Raw genomic sequence first — 14,463 nt, 5'->3', positions numbered from 1 at the left:
CAAGTTTTAGAAATATTTCATAGAGAATCTAAATGCATCGTAAAGACATTGCAGAAATACATTTTCAATATTTTATTGCCAAAATACACGACAAACAATTCTTACTCATTTTCTTCCGAACGCAAGCGTGCACTGGCATTCGTCACACGTATGGAAAGTTGTTGAGCACGTTCAACGATGGCCTTCCTCTTTTTACTGCTAACTGCATGTGCGATTTCTGCACAAAACTTACGGTTCTGCATCATGAGGACTTCTAGTTCCTGTAAACAAATAACCTTCATTTGTATGTGACTAAAAAAGACGAAAAACCTGATAATATATACCTTCAATTCATAGAATTTCCTAATAGGAAATATAACACAAGAGAATCTTATAACTATTTAAAACATTATCAATCTCAATTTTGTCAATCTTGAGTTTCTCAATGCATCAATTTTTGAAAAGAAACAATTAAATGAAAAAACAATATTTACCTTGACATTATGTACGAGGACCTTGCGGAAGCCAGTTGGTAGCATATGACGTGTCTTCTTGTTACTACCATAACCAATGTTAGGCATCAAATATTGGCCCTTAAAACGCCTACGAACTCTATTATCAATACCTTTCGGTTTACGCCAGTTGCGCTGCAAAATAATTATAACTCTTGTATTGTACAATCAATGTTTGTATCCCGAAGACTAATCTTGGAGAGTAGAATAAACCACAATGTGCAGGAGCACATGCAAATGCTAAGCAAGTCTTGTAAACATGCTTATACACATGTAAGTTGCAGTAAAATTAAAAATATACGTACCTTGAGTTTATCATATCTATCGCTTTGATGCCTGATGAACTTTTTCGTCCTCTTCTTCACGATCTTTGGTCGATAGACCGGTCGAATGGACATTTTGTGTCTTATTTAATATCACTGAAACAATAGACGTAACCTAAAATCATTTTGACTACAAGTTGCTCCAACTACATCTCGACCCCAAAAATATTATATTTGAACGTTTCGAGAAATTGTTAACAATTGTTTAATGTCAATACAACGCTCATCTGATTGACGATCGTTGTAAAAATTAAAGATTCTCCACATGCCACATACCGTCTTCTCTGTCGAAACGGGAAAAGATTCGTTCTCACAACTATTCTAACCTTTTCAGTATGAGCACGGAACATGAGAATATAGAACGGAAACTAGATTTTGGATGCATTTGGAATATGTTACTAAAGAAAAGAAACTATTTTAAGCAGCTGCATGGCGCCATCTGAATACATATATTAGCTCTGCAACTTTTTGCTCAATTGTATTTACATACAATTTATCAAAATTTGTGTTCTCGCATGGTATTGGTATTATCAGAGAGGAACCTGAGAGCGGCCACGCCGCCGTTTACGCCCATATTTTTGCATTGAGAAATTTGAGAAATACAACACCGAATGTGAACTTACATTCCATTTAACATGCCCATGATCTTTTGTCATTATGCAATCATGTGCATGTGCATGTTAAATGGAATGTAAGTTCACATTCGGTGTTGTATTTCTCAAATTTCTCAATGCAAAAATATGGGCGTAAACGGCGGCGTGGCCGCTCTCAGGTTCCTCTATGGTATTATCGATAAAAAGACTTAACCACAAAAACGATGTATAAGTAAAACAATGTCCAATAATATTATGCTATACAAAGTGTAAAAAATTACTTTTATATTACAAATAATATTACATATAATTTAAACTTGAAAGAGTAAGAGAAAACGAATGAAAAATGAAGAAACGAAATAATATCGAGAAGCATAAATGAAGCGTAAATAAGTTCTCCTGCCTTTTCGCGTTTATTAGCGTTTCGCAAATACGCTCTCGATGACGTTATCGGTGACGTGTACGTTTGAATGAACGCATACCCGCCTCGCCCGTGCAGTTTATCTCTAGTCGTGTTTCCGGCTTTCCGCCGACATCTTTCGCCGATCACGCCCACGGCCGCGATCGAGGCTGGGATCAAGAATCCCGTGTCGCGCGATACGTCTCGCGATATTTGTCGTTCGCGGCGCGCGAGCAGACCGTCAACCTCGATGGATCTGATGACGCCATGATCTATGTCGCCGTGTCACAGCGCGGATCGTAGCCACGGGAGATCCATCCGCCAGGCCCCCTTTTAACTATGAGTGTCATTGACATCCGCGAGTCCTATCTCCGGACGTAGATACAGAGCTACGACGACCGTTCAATCCGGTAATCGCTCGCATCCCGTAAAATCGTGGATCGCGCGTTATCGCGACACCGTCGCCGTCGCGACACAGTGCGTGCGGTAAAAGAGAGATAAAACGGCCCCCCAAGGTGTGTTCTCGCGCTCGTTCTCGCGCGGAGAATGTCCCCTCCGCTCGCTCACGTGAATATCTCGTCGCGGGATTTAGCGAAAAACTTGTCGGAGGATACATCGGCGAGGGCACGCCGGTCCCCGTGACCGGGGCATCGTCGTTCCTGGATTTTTTCACCTGCACTCCGAAAACGGAAACGGCCGATCCCCCTCCCCCCGCGAATGACACATCTCGATGGAGCGATCCACAATCGTAAATCGTAAATAATGGCCGCCAAATTCAGAATAATTTCTGTAATAGATGTTTGATGTTATCGCGGCACGCATCGTTTGACGTTTTCTAACCAGACAGAAAGAAAGAGAGAGAGAAGGAGAGAAAGAGATTCGATCCAACCGTTACACCTTTGTCGCAGGAGGATAATAAGAATGTCTGTGCCACCTCCACCACCACCTCCGCAGGCTACTACTTCAGGCCCACCAGCGGGGGATGACAGAAATTTACTGCTGCAGTCTATAAGAGCGGGCAAAACTCTAAGAAAGACAGTTACCGTAGACAAAAGCACACCCGCTATCCCTGGTGAGTCACGAGGTTTAATTAATAATAATACCATTAAACTAACATTAAATCATCAGAGTTGTATTATCAGAGTTGAGAATAAAGATATTTAATTACGTGAAATCATCATATGGAAAGTTGGAAGACGATCACACGTCTCTGTTTTACAGGGAGAGTGAAAGCTGAATCTGCGAGCCCTTTGTTAAGTACCAATTTTAGAAGTAATAATTCCAGTGTGGCAGGTAGCAGCTCCAGTAATGGAGGACCTGTACCATTGGGTGGTTTATTCGCGGGTGGTATGCCGAAATTGAAACCCACAGGGTTAAGAGGAAACATGACCGAAAAGGAGGGACAAAGTGTAAATAATTCTAGTTTTCTTCACTTGTCACCTGGATCGTCATCTCACAGTACAAAACGTGGTCCACCTCCGGTACCTCCACCAGCAGCGCAAAAACCGCACATGTATAGTCAGGTAAAAGAGACGTTACTTAATCTTCTTATCTTGTGTGACTATCAATACGTCTATAAGATAATTGATACAAAACAGGGGCAAAGTACTACTGATTCCACGGGTAGCAATCCGGACGCTACGCTACCCAGGGGAGTCGCGAAATCAGCCATCGTGCCTAAACCAGTGCCGTCACCCTCCCTGCAGAAACCATCGCTACCACCCAAGAAGCTGAACTTGACGAGCAGCGCGAGCGTGGCGCGGGCACAGAGTATGAGGCTACCGCGTTCGTCACCGATGCTGGCGCCCACGCCGTCATTCTTGCACCAGTCGCAGGATTGTCTGAACGAGACGACAACCATGCCACAACCTGCGAGAACCACGAATCGAGTCCTCAGGCCTCCCGTGACGAGACCGCCATCTCCGCCAACGTCGCGGGCGACGAATACGATGCCAACGACGAGACTGCCGTCTCCGCCGACTCCGCGAACCAGTTCCACGTTCGCGACGAGGGCACCATCTCCACCGGTCTCACGGATGGGATATACCGCACCCATGCCTGTGATGAGAGCGGCGCCGCCGCCACCGTCGAGAGTTGCAGTTAGCGCACCGTGTATACCACCGCCACCACCTCCGCTGCCGCATCGTCCTACGCTCACGCATCAGAGACTGGCGCCGCCACCACCACCTCCACCGACGCCTCCTACCAGGAGTCTGTCGGTGCGTAATGGTAGTCAGGCGACATCGAGTTCCGTCGATCTGGAAATGCGATTCACCGAGATGTTCCATCCCATATCGAGCTTTCCACCGCCGGAACCGTTTAGGGGTTTCGTTAAAGTCTACAGCAGCAGGAACGGTGAGAGAAATCGGACAAACGCATTTGTTTGACTTACCATAGAGAGTACTTGCATAATGAAAGGATATATATATATATATATATATATGTATATATTATCATACATTGCTTTGTTCTAGGATTAGATGTACGCTTTGTATAATACTACACAGTTAACGCTACACCTCAAATGCACTCTTTAATTGCATTTTGACCATTGCAATGTTGATCACAACATAATTTTGCAATAACACGATCTCCTGTGGAACACGCACGTTGAACGCACATTATGATTATTATGCAGTATATTACACAGTTATTATATATTTTTTGCTTTTTCTACTAATATTCTTTTCAAACTTGTTTTTTAAAGCACTAACTTTTACTAATGCCGCTTCTTTCAAGTATATCCAGCCAAGATACGAGACATCAGCATGTATGACACGAATAGTGATTGACTACCTGTAACCAGCAGATTATGTTGCATGCGATAGTTATCATTACTTGCCCTTTTACGGATATACATGATGGAATATGTATCGCAAATGTGTATCGTTTCGTCATCGAAACAGAAAATAATCGTAGCGTTTCAAAAATTACAGCAGCAAAGCAACAAGCTCCAGCTCCACCTCTTCAACCATCTTCTACCCCTAACACAGTGCATTCATTAAATACTTCGTCTGGGAATAAACAGTGGCAACACAATGCGACATCTTTGGCATATTGAAAAACGTCTGTGTATACTTAAGTCATTGTCTCGTGACAATGATCATTTGAAAATTTTTCGATGCTGCCACAATAAAATGTTAAACGAGTGAGCATGGAATGAATGAATCGAAACGAATGAGAGAGAGAAAGAGATCCCGAGAATTCACGAGCTCAGTTTTACAATAAAACGTTTTAGACAATATTTTCTGTACAGTTTATCTTAGAAAAATCTATTTAATATAGATTATACTTATATAAATTCTAGGCCTGTTATTATCTAACAAAGAAATGTAAAAAAATATTAAAAACGAAAAGCACATTTATATATATACATATACTCCCATTCTAAAAACAACGTACTCATTTAATCTTCCTAATCTCACTGTATTATATTTTCCTTATACTTGTGTAAAATTAACGGATATCACGCCAAAATAATTAACTCACGACATCGTATCAATGTATGATAATCAATTATTGATAGTTGCTTGTTTTAGGCATTATAAAGGCCAAAATGTAAAGTTGTAACTTATTTTTCAATACTAATAAACAGTTGCAAAAGCAATTTGCTGACTTTAGATAATGGTATCAATATGTTAATGTATAATTAAAATACAATTTTCAACAGGAAGGAGGATAATAGAAACATGCCTTTTTATCTAACAATAATATTTTTATTTTTTCTAGCGTGATATTAAATATGAAAATTTCCAAATTCGATTGCGTGTCACAGTCGAATAACATGTTATGATTCAATGCGTTCACGGAAGATAACTGATTTATGATATATTTCTTTATAGATGAAAATTTGCATTCTGTAATTATGAAAAGAAAAAAAGAGAAAGATGTTTTTATCAAATAGATAAATAAAAAGAGACTGTAAATTAAATATTACATTTGACTTGTTTCACGAAAAAGCATCTACGAAATAAATAAGACACCTTTGGCGGAATGAAACGTTTCGAAAAGAGTAAATATTATAATAAAATAATATAAATCGCGATGTACAATCTCTCAATTGAAGTGACGATCCTTCTCTAAAACTTTCACAACGATGATGTATTATTCGAAGACAACGTATGATGGCCGTAATATCACATTAAATAAAATTTAATTTATTATAATTCAAGCTCTCTTTCGATGATCCTACGATATTCATCAAAGCCTTCTTCGATACAACGAACGGAGCCTTCTCCGCAAACCCACAATTCTGTACAAACCATTCGGATTAAACGTTCGTCATGTGACACCAGTATTACACCAGCCTGTAACGGTAAAACATCGAGGTTAATAAAAATGTTAATTAAAATTAAGATTATCGCATAGATGAGGAACGCAAACATATTTTTAAACACTCACTTGGCAGTTTTTGAGAGCTTTACCCAACGCTTCGATCGATTCGATATCGAGATGATTAGTGGGTTCATCAAGCACTAAAAAGTTGGGCATCGCGGCGCACATTAAGGCGAATGCTACCCTAGATTTTTGTCCTCCAGAAAGAGAGTTTATACTTTGCAAAGATAGATTGCCGCTTATCCCGAAACTTCCGAGCATACGCCTGTACTCCTCGATCGGTTTGCCTAATGGAGTCAACGATCATTAAAATTCCCAAGACAGGATGTTTCTATATCGTAGATACATACCGGGAAAATGGCTTTGTAACAATTCGACGGGGCAGACACGCATATCTAATTGATCGACGTGATGCTGACTAAAGTATCCGAATTTGAGATTGCGGTGCACATGCACCGTGCCTCGCGTCGGACTCAGTGCACCCGTGATAATCTTCAGCAGAGTTGTCTTGCCTGTCCCGTTCTCTCCAACGATACAAATGCGCGATTGCAGATTGGCAGTAAGATTGACGTTGCTAAACACCACGTCAGCACCTCCGTTGTAACTGAAGGAAACCTCATCGAGTTGCAATATTGGTGGGCTCAGCGGCTCGACATCAGGAAATTTGAGAGTTACTTCGCTTTCCTTTTCTACTGGTTTCAAATCAGGTCTGTCAAATGATGGAAATATAAATAACAGAGAAATTTCTCTCAACCATAAATGAACAGATTCCCGTTCGCGTCAGACTCACAGTTTCTCCAACATCTTTATCCTGCTTTGTACACTGGGCGCGCGATTCGCGTTGTACCGGAACTTGTCGATAAATTCCTGTACGTGCGCTCTCTTTGCCTGTTGAGCCTCGTATTCTCGTTGTTGATTTTTCTCGCGTTCCCCTTTTGTTTTCACAAATTGCTCGTAATTGCCACGATACGGCTCTATTTTCTGTCCACGTAAGTATAAAATATCCGTGGGTACCTATTCAAGAAAAAAAGAAAAAATAATAAGAGAGATTCCATTGCATCCACATAAATAGAAAAAGTGAAATATCACTGGAGGATTTTCTTCTTTTTCTGGACAGATCGATACACTTACCGTGTCTAAGAATTTTCGATCGTGTGAAACTACAAGTAACGTTTTTGGCCACGTTTGTAGATACTTCTCCAACCAGAATATCGCCTTGATGTCCAGCATGTTCGTCGGTTCGTCGAGCAACAACAAATCTGGTGTGGAGAACAGTGCTCTCGCGAGAGCGAGTCTCATTCGCCAACCACCGGAGAACGCTTTAGTCGGCCAGGATTGCCGTTCTACCGAGAACCCGAGTCCTGATAAAATCGCGCTCGCTCTGGCCGGTGCTTTGTCGACTTCGGCTAGCTGCATCGCCTCGTACACTCGAGTCAATTCCTCACCTAGCGCGTCGTTTGTCTTGGAACCATCCTTCTCGATCGCCGCTTGTAATTTTGCTTCCTGACTGAGTAACGTACTCCGTTCTTGATCACATTCCAAAACTGATTCGAGTGCGGATGTATCATCACCATCAACCTCTTGCTCAACGTGTAATACGCGCACGTGCGATGGTATTCTCAGCTGGTTGCTAAATCGGGATTTATCAGCGTTAACCGAAGATATTATTTGAATGAATAGCAATGATAGTATTACAATATAATACCTGGATATCATACGAAGTAAGGTGGTCTTGCCGAGTCCATTCCTTCCTATCAAACCGTACCGCCTGCCGAAGACGAGCGTCAAGTCAGCACCGTGCAACAGTACTCTATCACCGTAAGCGACGTCGAAGTTTTCTATTCTAATATCCTGGGTTTTGTTTCCTCCGCTTTTAGTCTCCATACGGCTATCCTTTTTACTCATCACTTGACTGGCACTAGCGGTGCTTTCAGCCGTGTTATTGGCAGTGTTTACACGGGATGCTGATCCCTGTTCATTTACAATACGTTTTTCTTGCTTCTGTTGCAATTTGGCCTCGGCTTTTTCTAATTTCTTAGCATCTACTTTCTGTTATAATAATAATAAACAATGGTTAAGATACATAAATAATAAATGATATGTTACATCTATATACATGCATTACCATTGCGTCATCTCTAGTAGTGACCCATATACTCTTAATCTGTTCGACTTGTGCCTCGAGAGTGGCAGCCAGAGCACCCAAATGTACTGGAGCATTTAATACTTTATTGACACCGTTTTTCCTCTTATCTATGTCATCGTCATTTGAAGTACCTTTCAACATCTCCAGTAATCTCACACATATTTGCCTGTACGTAAAAGGTGTGATTATCCAAGTTGTATCAAATATACTATTAAAAAATGAAAGCTCAATAATTCTATGTTCATTCGCAGGAGGAAACGCGGTGACCTCATCCGAACACAGGTAATTCGACTTTTCAAGAATGTATTAAAGGATGACGAATGTCAACATATTTACAGACCTAACCTCGTTTTCAGATTTGTCCGCCACCTCGTGCAGTACTTGCCCAATCGCTTCGTATACCTCGTCGCCGTCCTCGAAATCATCTTTTGAACTATCCAGGATACCTTCGTACACGAGAATACGTTGTCAAAGAAGCTCGCATGTGACAGTGCGATCCAGATCAGGATCTCTTAGGTTATTTTGCAAGACGTACCTTTCACGTATTGATATAGATCATCATCTATCATTGGGAATTGGCTACGGATGTACTCGTCACAAGTCGCCATGATATTACAAGCTATTCGAGGATTACGTTAAAAAATCGTACTCCTAATCGCGGAAGAGAGAGCGAAACCTCGCTTTTTGACAGTCACCCGTCTTCTTCTTTTTAGATAAGGATAAGTGGCTCTCTATCCCCACTCCCCAGCCAACCGTCAAATTTCCTCCGAGCCCTCCGAGCTACGTGTGAACACATGTTCACGCCATCTTGGAATCGAGGCTGGTAACCTGCGGGTCAATTAGGTATTTTCTAACATGAGCAAATTTACTGAAACAACCTGCAACCTCATTGGTCAACGCCTAGTGAATCTGGTCGTTTTTATGATTCTTACTAAATTGCATAATGCACAATTAATCCCCTAGTCAACGAAGTGTCAAAAGTCTCGGTTTGAGACACAAGAAAGATTTGTAATGTTGATTGATGTAATTTTAGCAAGATTGCATTTTTTCAGATGATTTCGAGTGCTCGTCGCGCTTCGTGACATTGCCGTCCGTCTCAGCTTTCGGTACGTCAAACGATTGTCGTCGTGGTAACTGCCATCTTGCTAAAGGTGATATTGGCTGATGCTCCTGATGATGCTCGAGTCAAGATTCGCGTCGTTCGCGTTTCTGTCGACTTCAACGCGTACATCGTTCGTCGCGATCGTTGTCGCACGCGTTGGACACGTTCACCAGTGTTCAAGTTAAAACGTGTCACGTCGCATTGTTCGCTGCACGAACGCGGTTTCGTCCGCCTTGCGACGTCGCCCGTTGTAAATAATCGTCGACCGATCGGGCTGCGGCCGTGCTCAACTTTTTCGCCGTGGGAAACTGGTCGCTGGCACCGACCACGTCGGCGACGATGACGGCTTCACTGCACTTTCTCTGAGGTCGGTACGGAGGAAGAGTCATAGACAACATTTTGGACAGACATTAAGAAAGTACGCGCTGGCAGGGATTCGCAAGAACGATCGGGAAATCGTGGCGACCGATCCGACTCTCGCGGAGTCGAATGTCGAGGAGTCGTATGCGGACATGGAGGAACATGAGATTCTTCTGCTTCCACCTTTCTCTGATACCAATAGAGAAGGTGTCAGGAAAAAGCTTTGGCGGAACACAATAGAGATAATGGCCAGTGACGATGAGGACTCGGATGTGGACGAGGATTTTGCTTTGCGTCAAACAGGTGTCTTTCCAGCCAAACGACATTGCACGCAACTATCCGAAGTTAACGAGACTCGTACGGACACGGTAATTATTGATTAAAGTTGACTATTAAATATATTTTATACAGGAAATAATTATTAATTATATGTAACACCTGACAGGAACAAGGCATGAGTATAAACATGGAGACAGCAGCAAACAGTTTAAAGAATATCGATTACGAAGAAGTTATTTATCAAATGCAGATTGAGGAGAAACTGAAATCATGGCAGGCTTTCCAAGAGAAAGAAGGATCCATGGACAATAACGTCAATGAAATTTTAGATTATTATAGGAAGATGCATCCACTTGTTTCTGAGGATGAGGTCTCCGTTGATCAGTTGGCCAGATTTCATTTTAGATTCAAAGAAAACGACATGGAAGACACGGCTGTGGCAATGGCAATTCGCAATCATGGATTGGTGCAATCGACCAAGCTTGCTCTCCAGGGACGTTACTGTAAGTGCAGAAGGAAATTGATGCATTCTGCCATTCCATCCGAATGCACGTACGAAGGAGAGTTATCCTGTGGTCCCGTCATCAGCAATGTAGAAACGAGAAGACGCAATGCGTTCGACGCAGATAAAGTATATGAATGTGATCAACCAGAAGATTTTTTGGAACGCGCTGTGGGAGTTGCGATCAAAAAGAAGGGTCTGAGTGCTCTCAGTGTGGACTATGGTTGAATATGCTGGTTAACAACCTAATTTCTTTAGTGTATTTATATATAGTAGTATAACTAACCCACCTACTTGTTGTGCTCTGTAAATCTATCGTGATGTCTATACTTAATTTTTTAATTGATTTTTATCATACGACAAGTGTGTTAGAATGCGTTTTACCAGCAGCAACATCTTGAAACATTTTATATTCGAACGTGTATATTCCTATATAGTGACTCATTTCTGAAGATTAGATTGATTCCAATTATTAATCGTTTTTAATAGCCAGCTTATTAATAGTACTGATATATTAATTATATTTTCATATACATATATGCAAATGACATGGAAATATTATTAAATTACTTACATATACGTTAAATTAAACTAGCGATATAAGCGATATATTTCTCAGAGAAGTATGCGACTAGCTATATACTTTTTTTATTATAGTATAAAATTTATTTTTATCAGAGATGCTCTCATGTTATTCTCTCTTATTATTGTCAGAATTATTACTAGTCTCTTGAATTTGTATTATGTTAATTATATTAATGGATATTGACTATACATATATACATTTAACTTTATTCTTTCTATTCTAATAAAATCATCAAAGAAAAAAGAGAAATACAAATTTTTAGGTAAGTAAATTTCGAATTATGTAATTTTATTGAATTTATTCTCCAATCATGTAAAAGTAACTAACTGGCATGTTTTACGTGTTGGCAACGTAAATTACAAGTTGGTAATACGTGTCACTTCAGTTTCGTGTTTTTGCCATTGATGATTGACGGCGCTGTGTCTCATTTTGATAAACAGCTTCAAAGTTTTGCCAATAGTGAATTTCATTTTTGAAATTTGCATTCTTTCATTCAAGAAAATGATGAAAATTTGAGTTTCTTTATTCAAGACCGCATATTAAATAAGCGCTTCGTAAGAAAATCGCAATATTGCGTCATTGATGCAATGTCGCTGCATCGTTGTGGTTAACGATGCGGTTAATTTTGCTGATAACAGAGTTATGAACAACTACTAGCGGTATGTGGCTTGAAAGCTTGAACATGCTTGGACGCCCTGTATGCCTATTCTGTAACTCGTATCGACAGTTTTCGCTATCGTTATGTAGCGACAGCCTATGAGAGCCACGCTTTTCTCCAAGATCGTCTTTGCCATTAGCTGTCGCTAGTTAACGATACCGAAAACTGTCGATACGAGTTACAGAATCGCCCTACTGGACACTATGCACTGCCATGGATCAGTCAGTAGTGTCACGCGTTTATGCGATTGGTCAACGGAGCGTCAGCTGACGTTGCAACAATAAGTCGACCGACACATGTCCTTCGAGCAGTGAAAGGCGCGACCACTTGTTGCTTTACCTTATTACCGTGATACTGCAAATTTTCTTTGAATTGAAGTAAATTGATCGCAAATATGAGTACCCCGTAAGTATCATATCTTTCGCAGGAGATCGCATATTATGACAATGTATTCATCAAGAAACTAGTTTTGATTTCATTATAATTACGTGATCACGAAGTCATTCATTACGATTATACGATTATTCTGCTAATGGAATTTTTAATTTAAAAATTAATCAAAAATTATTCTGTCGATCAAGCATGCTCTATAATTTATTTTACTCTAATTTTTAGAATTATTATTATTAAAGTACATGTATTGTAGAATAGTCATGCACTACATTGTTCAAGGACACTTGTCAGAATCATTTTCACATCGGGTTTTAATTATTACACTGTTTCTTTTTCTTTGTAGAGTAGCGGATATTGCCCTCATTGGCTTGGCAGTCATGGGACAGAACTTAATTCTGAATATGAACGATCATGGATTCGTTGTATGTGCGTACAATCGTACTACAGACAAAGTAAAGTCTTTTCTTGAGAATGAAGCAAAGGGTACAAAAGTTATTGGAGCTTACAGCTTAAAGGAGATGGTCAGTACTTTGAAGAGTCCAAGGAGGGTGATGCTATTAATTAAAGGTAGATTCTTTCTATTATTCTAGTTGAAAATATTGTGACAAAGTGGTTGACAACTACATAAAGCTAGATAAACGTAAACAAGTATAACCAAACCAAAATATACAATTTGCATAATATAGCTGGTACAGCTGTGGATGCCTTTATCGAACAATTAGTTCCTCTTCTTTCTCCTGGAGATATCATTATCGACGGTGGTAATTCTGAATATCAAGATACCGAGAGGCGTACCAAGGATCTGGAACAGAAAGAGATCCTGTTTGTGGGCAGTGGAGTCAGTGGAGGGGAGGATGGTGCCAGATACGGACCATCCTTGATGCCTGGAGGCAATCCAAAAGCTTGGCCTCATATCAAACAGATCTTCCAAGTAGGGCAGCGTTGGTTTATTGTATTATCAAGTAATATCCATGACGAAGAAATCTATTCCATTATTACTTAATTTTTTAGTCGATATGCGCGAAAGCAAACGGCGAGCCATGCTGCGATTGGGTCGGCGAGACTGGCGCGGGACATTTTGTCAAGATGGTGCATAACGGAATCGAATACGGCGACATGCAAATCATATGCGAGGCTTACCACTTGATGCGAAGCGGCCTACAACTCACACAGGGGGAAATGAGTACAGTGTTCGATGAGTGGAACAAGAGCGAGCTGGACTCGTTTCTGATCGAGATTACGAGAGATATACTCAAGTACAAGGATGAAAAAGGTTACTTGCTTGAGCGCATCAAGGATACCGCCGGTCAGAAGGGTACCGGCAAGTGGACGGCAATCGCTGCGTTGGATTATGGCGTGCCAGTCACGCTGATCGGCGAATCGGTATTCTCCAGATGCCTGTCTGCGCTGAAAAACGAACGCGTGGAAGCGAGCGCGATACTATCGGGTCCGGATTCGGTATATAAAGGAGACAAGAAACAGTTGATCGAACATTTAAGGAAAGCTCTATACGCCGCAAAGATTATATCGTACGCACAAGGCTTTATGCTGCTGAGGGAAGCTGCGAAAATTCACAAGTGGAACTTGAATTATGGCGGAATAGCATTGATGTGGCGAGGTGGATGTATCATAAGAAGGTAATATGGTAATAATAATGATGAAAGATTAAGATGTCTTAGAAACACGTAAGTAACAGTAATAATTACTTTGCAGCGCATTCTTGGCAAATATAAAGTCGGCCTATGACAAAAATCCACAATTGTCTAATTTATTATTAGATGATTTCTTCGCTAAAGCTATGGACGTGTGTCACAAGAGTGCTAGGATAGTGGTAAGTACGGCGGTGACATTGGGCATACCGACTCCTGCGTTGTCGACGGCCTTGGCTTTCTATGATGGATTTAGAACCGCTCGACTACCAGCGAATCTACTTCAAGCCCAACGAGACTACTTTGGTGCCCATACGTACGAATTGCTCGGTCAAGAAGGGAAATTCGTTCACACGAATTGGACTGGACACGGCGGGAAAGTGTCCGCTTCCACGTACGACGCGTAAATTTAAAGAATCTTGCAGTAGTAACATTACGACATTGAAAATGTACAAAGACGGGTTAAAATAATAATGTGACAATATAATGTGATAAATGCATATACTTTGATACATGTGATAGCTGTGTAATATATTTAATAATATAACGAATAAACGGTTTGTCAGATTTCTAAAGGATAGAAATATCAAAGTTGAATGTGTTATATTTGTTTTCGAATTGTTTTTTTTAATACTTCTTTCTATTA

At 40.7% G+C, this 14,463-nt stretch overlaps 5 protein-coding genes across 7 annotated transcripts; 3 read left to right on the top strand and 2 right to left on the bottom strand.

The window, feature by feature from the left end:
- Window positions 1–57: 57 nt before the first annotated feature.
- LOC105275259 (60S ribosomal protein L32) lies at window positions 58–1,190 on the bottom strand. The gene is made up of 4 exons (XM_011331980.2): window positions 1,091–1,190; window positions 797–910; window positions 474–626; window positions 58–260 (listed from the first exon to the last, which is right to left on the bottom strand). The coding sequence occupies exons 2-4, from the start codon at window positions 887–889 to the stop codon at window positions 102–104; spliced, it is 405 nt and encodes a 134-aa protein (XP_011330282.1). The 5' UTR covers window positions 890–910; window positions 1,091–1,190; the 3' UTR covers window positions 58–101.
- Window positions 1,191–1,893: 703 nt separating this feature from the next.
- On the top strand, window positions 1,894–5,427 carry LOC105275258 (WAS/WASL-interacting protein family member 1). 2 transcript variants are annotated; one of them, XM_011331978.3, is made up of 5 exons: window positions 1,894–2,562; window positions 2,716–2,879; window positions 3,029–3,330; window positions 3,406–4,162; window positions 4,744–5,427. In XM_011331978.3, the coding sequence occupies exons 1-5, from the start codon at window positions 2,525–2,527 to the stop codon at window positions 4,866–4,868; spliced, it is 1,386 nt and encodes a 461-aa protein (XP_011330280.1). In that variant the 5' UTR covers window positions 1,894–2,524; the 3' UTR covers window positions 4,869–5,427. The 2 variants fall into 2 exon arrangements, with proteins under 2 accessions (XP_011330280.1, XP_011330281.1); XM_011331979.3 differs by having other exon boundaries at window positions 1,894–2,217; window positions 4,744–5,424.
- Window positions 5,428–5,507: 80 nt separating this feature from the next.
- On the bottom strand, window positions 5,508–9,098 carry LOC105275257 (ATP-binding cassette sub-family F member 3). 2 transcript variants are annotated; one of them, XM_011331977.3, is made up of 9 exons: window positions 8,824–9,098; window positions 8,634–8,734; window positions 8,268–8,454; window positions 7,848–8,191; window positions 7,274–7,772; window positions 6,933–7,156; window positions 6,493–6,851; window positions 6,209–6,429; window positions 5,508–6,114 (listed from the first exon to the last, which is right to left on the bottom strand). In XM_011331977.3, the coding sequence occupies exons 2-9, from the start codon at window positions 8,711–8,713 to the stop codon at window positions 5,968–5,970; spliced, it is 2,061 nt and encodes a 686-aa protein (XP_011330279.1). In that variant the 5' UTR covers window positions 8,714–8,734; window positions 8,824–9,098; the 3' UTR covers window positions 5,508–5,967. The 2 variants fall into 2 exon arrangements, with proteins under 2 accessions (XP_011330279.1, XP_011330278.1); XM_011331976.3 differs by having other exon boundaries at window positions 8,629–8,734; window positions 8,824–8,896.
- Window positions 9,099–9,254: 156 nt separating this feature from the next.
- On the top strand, window positions 9,255–11,308 carry LOC105275256. The gene is made up of 2 exons (XM_011331975.3): window positions 9,255–10,118; window positions 10,196–11,308. Exons 1-2 carry the CDS (start codon window positions 9,903–9,905, stop codon window positions 10,757–10,759), a joined length of 780 nt encoding a protein of 259 aa, XP_011330277.1. The 5' UTR covers window positions 9,255–9,902; the 3' UTR covers window positions 10,760–11,308.
- Window positions 11,309–11,522: 214 nt separating this feature from the next.
- Window positions 11,523–14,408, top strand: LOC105275255 (6-phosphogluconate dehydrogenase, decarboxylating). Its single transcript, XM_011331974.3, has 5 exons — window positions 11,523–12,180; window positions 12,512–12,735; window positions 12,855–13,099; window positions 13,180–13,805; window positions 13,882–14,408. Exons 1-5 carry the CDS (start codon window positions 12,170–12,172, stop codon window positions 14,222–14,224), a joined length of 1,449 nt encoding a protein of 482 aa, XP_011330276.1. The 5' UTR covers window positions 11,523–12,169; the 3' UTR covers window positions 14,225–14,408.
- The last annotated feature ends 55 nt before the right edge of the window (window positions 14,409–14,463 follow it).

This window comes from Ooceraea biroi, chromosome 11, assembly GCF_003672135.1.
Source record: "Ooceraea biroi isolate clonal line C1 chromosome 11, Obir_v5.4, whole genome shotgun sequence".
NCBI lineage: Eukaryota > Metazoa > Arthropoda > Insecta > Hymenoptera > Formicidae > Ooceraea > Ooceraea biroi.
This window is presented reverse-complemented; position numbering and strand designations above follow the sequence as displayed.

Bases quoted from the DNA above. Each gene is read 5' to 3' on its own strand.
- LOC105275259 (XM_011331980.2), bottom strand. From the start codon at position 889: ATGTCCATTCGACCGGTCTATCGACCAAAGATCGTGAAGAAGAGGACG. The intron at 627-796 runs GTACGTATATTT...ATTATTTTGCAG, and splicing joins ATAGATATGATAAACTCAAG to CGCAACTGGCGTAAACCGAA. The intron at 261-473 runs GTAAATATTGTT...ATTTGTTTACAG, and splicing joins TCCTCGTACATAATGTCAAG to GAACTAGAAGTCCTCATGAT.
- LOC105275258 (XM_011331978.3), top strand. From the start codon at position 2,525: ATGACACATCTCGATGGAGCGATCCACAATCGTAAATC. The intron at 2,880-3,028 runs GTGAGTCACGAG...TCTGTTTTACAG, and splicing joins AAGCACACCCGCTATCCCTG to GGAGAGTGAAAGCTGAATCT. The intron at 3,331-3,405 runs GTAAAAGAGACG...GATACAAAACAG, and splicing joins AACCGCACATGTATAGTCAG to GGGCAAAGTACTACTGATTC.
- LOC105275257 (XM_011331976.3), bottom strand. From the start codon at position 8,896: ATGGCGACTTGTGACGAGTACATCCGTAGCCAATTCCCAATGATAGAT. The intron at 8,455-8,628 runs GTCTGTAAATAT...TTTTACGTACAG, and splicing joins AAATCTGAAAACGAGGTTAG to GCAAATATGTGTGAGATTAC. The intron at 7,773-7,847 runs GTATTATATTGT...ATCCCGATTTAG, and splicing joins TTACTTCGTATGATATCCAG to CAACCAGCTGAGAATACCAT.
- LOC105275256 (XM_011331975.3), top strand. From the start codon at position 9,903: ATGGAGGAACATGAGATTCTTCTGCTTCCACCTTTCTCTGATACCAAT. The intron at 10,119-10,195 runs GTAATTATTGAT...AACACCTGACAG, and splicing joins ACGAGACTCGTACGGACACG to GAACAAGGCATGAGTATAAA.
- LOC105275255 (XM_011331974.3), top strand. The intron at 12,736-12,854 runs GTAGATTCTTTC...TGCATAATATAG, and splicing joins GGTGATGCTATTAATTAAAG to CTGGTACAGCTGTGGATGCC. The intron at 13,100-13,179 runs GTAGGGCAGCGT...TTAATTTTTTAG, and splicing joins ATATCAAACAGATCTTCCAA to TCGATATGCGCGAAAGCAAA.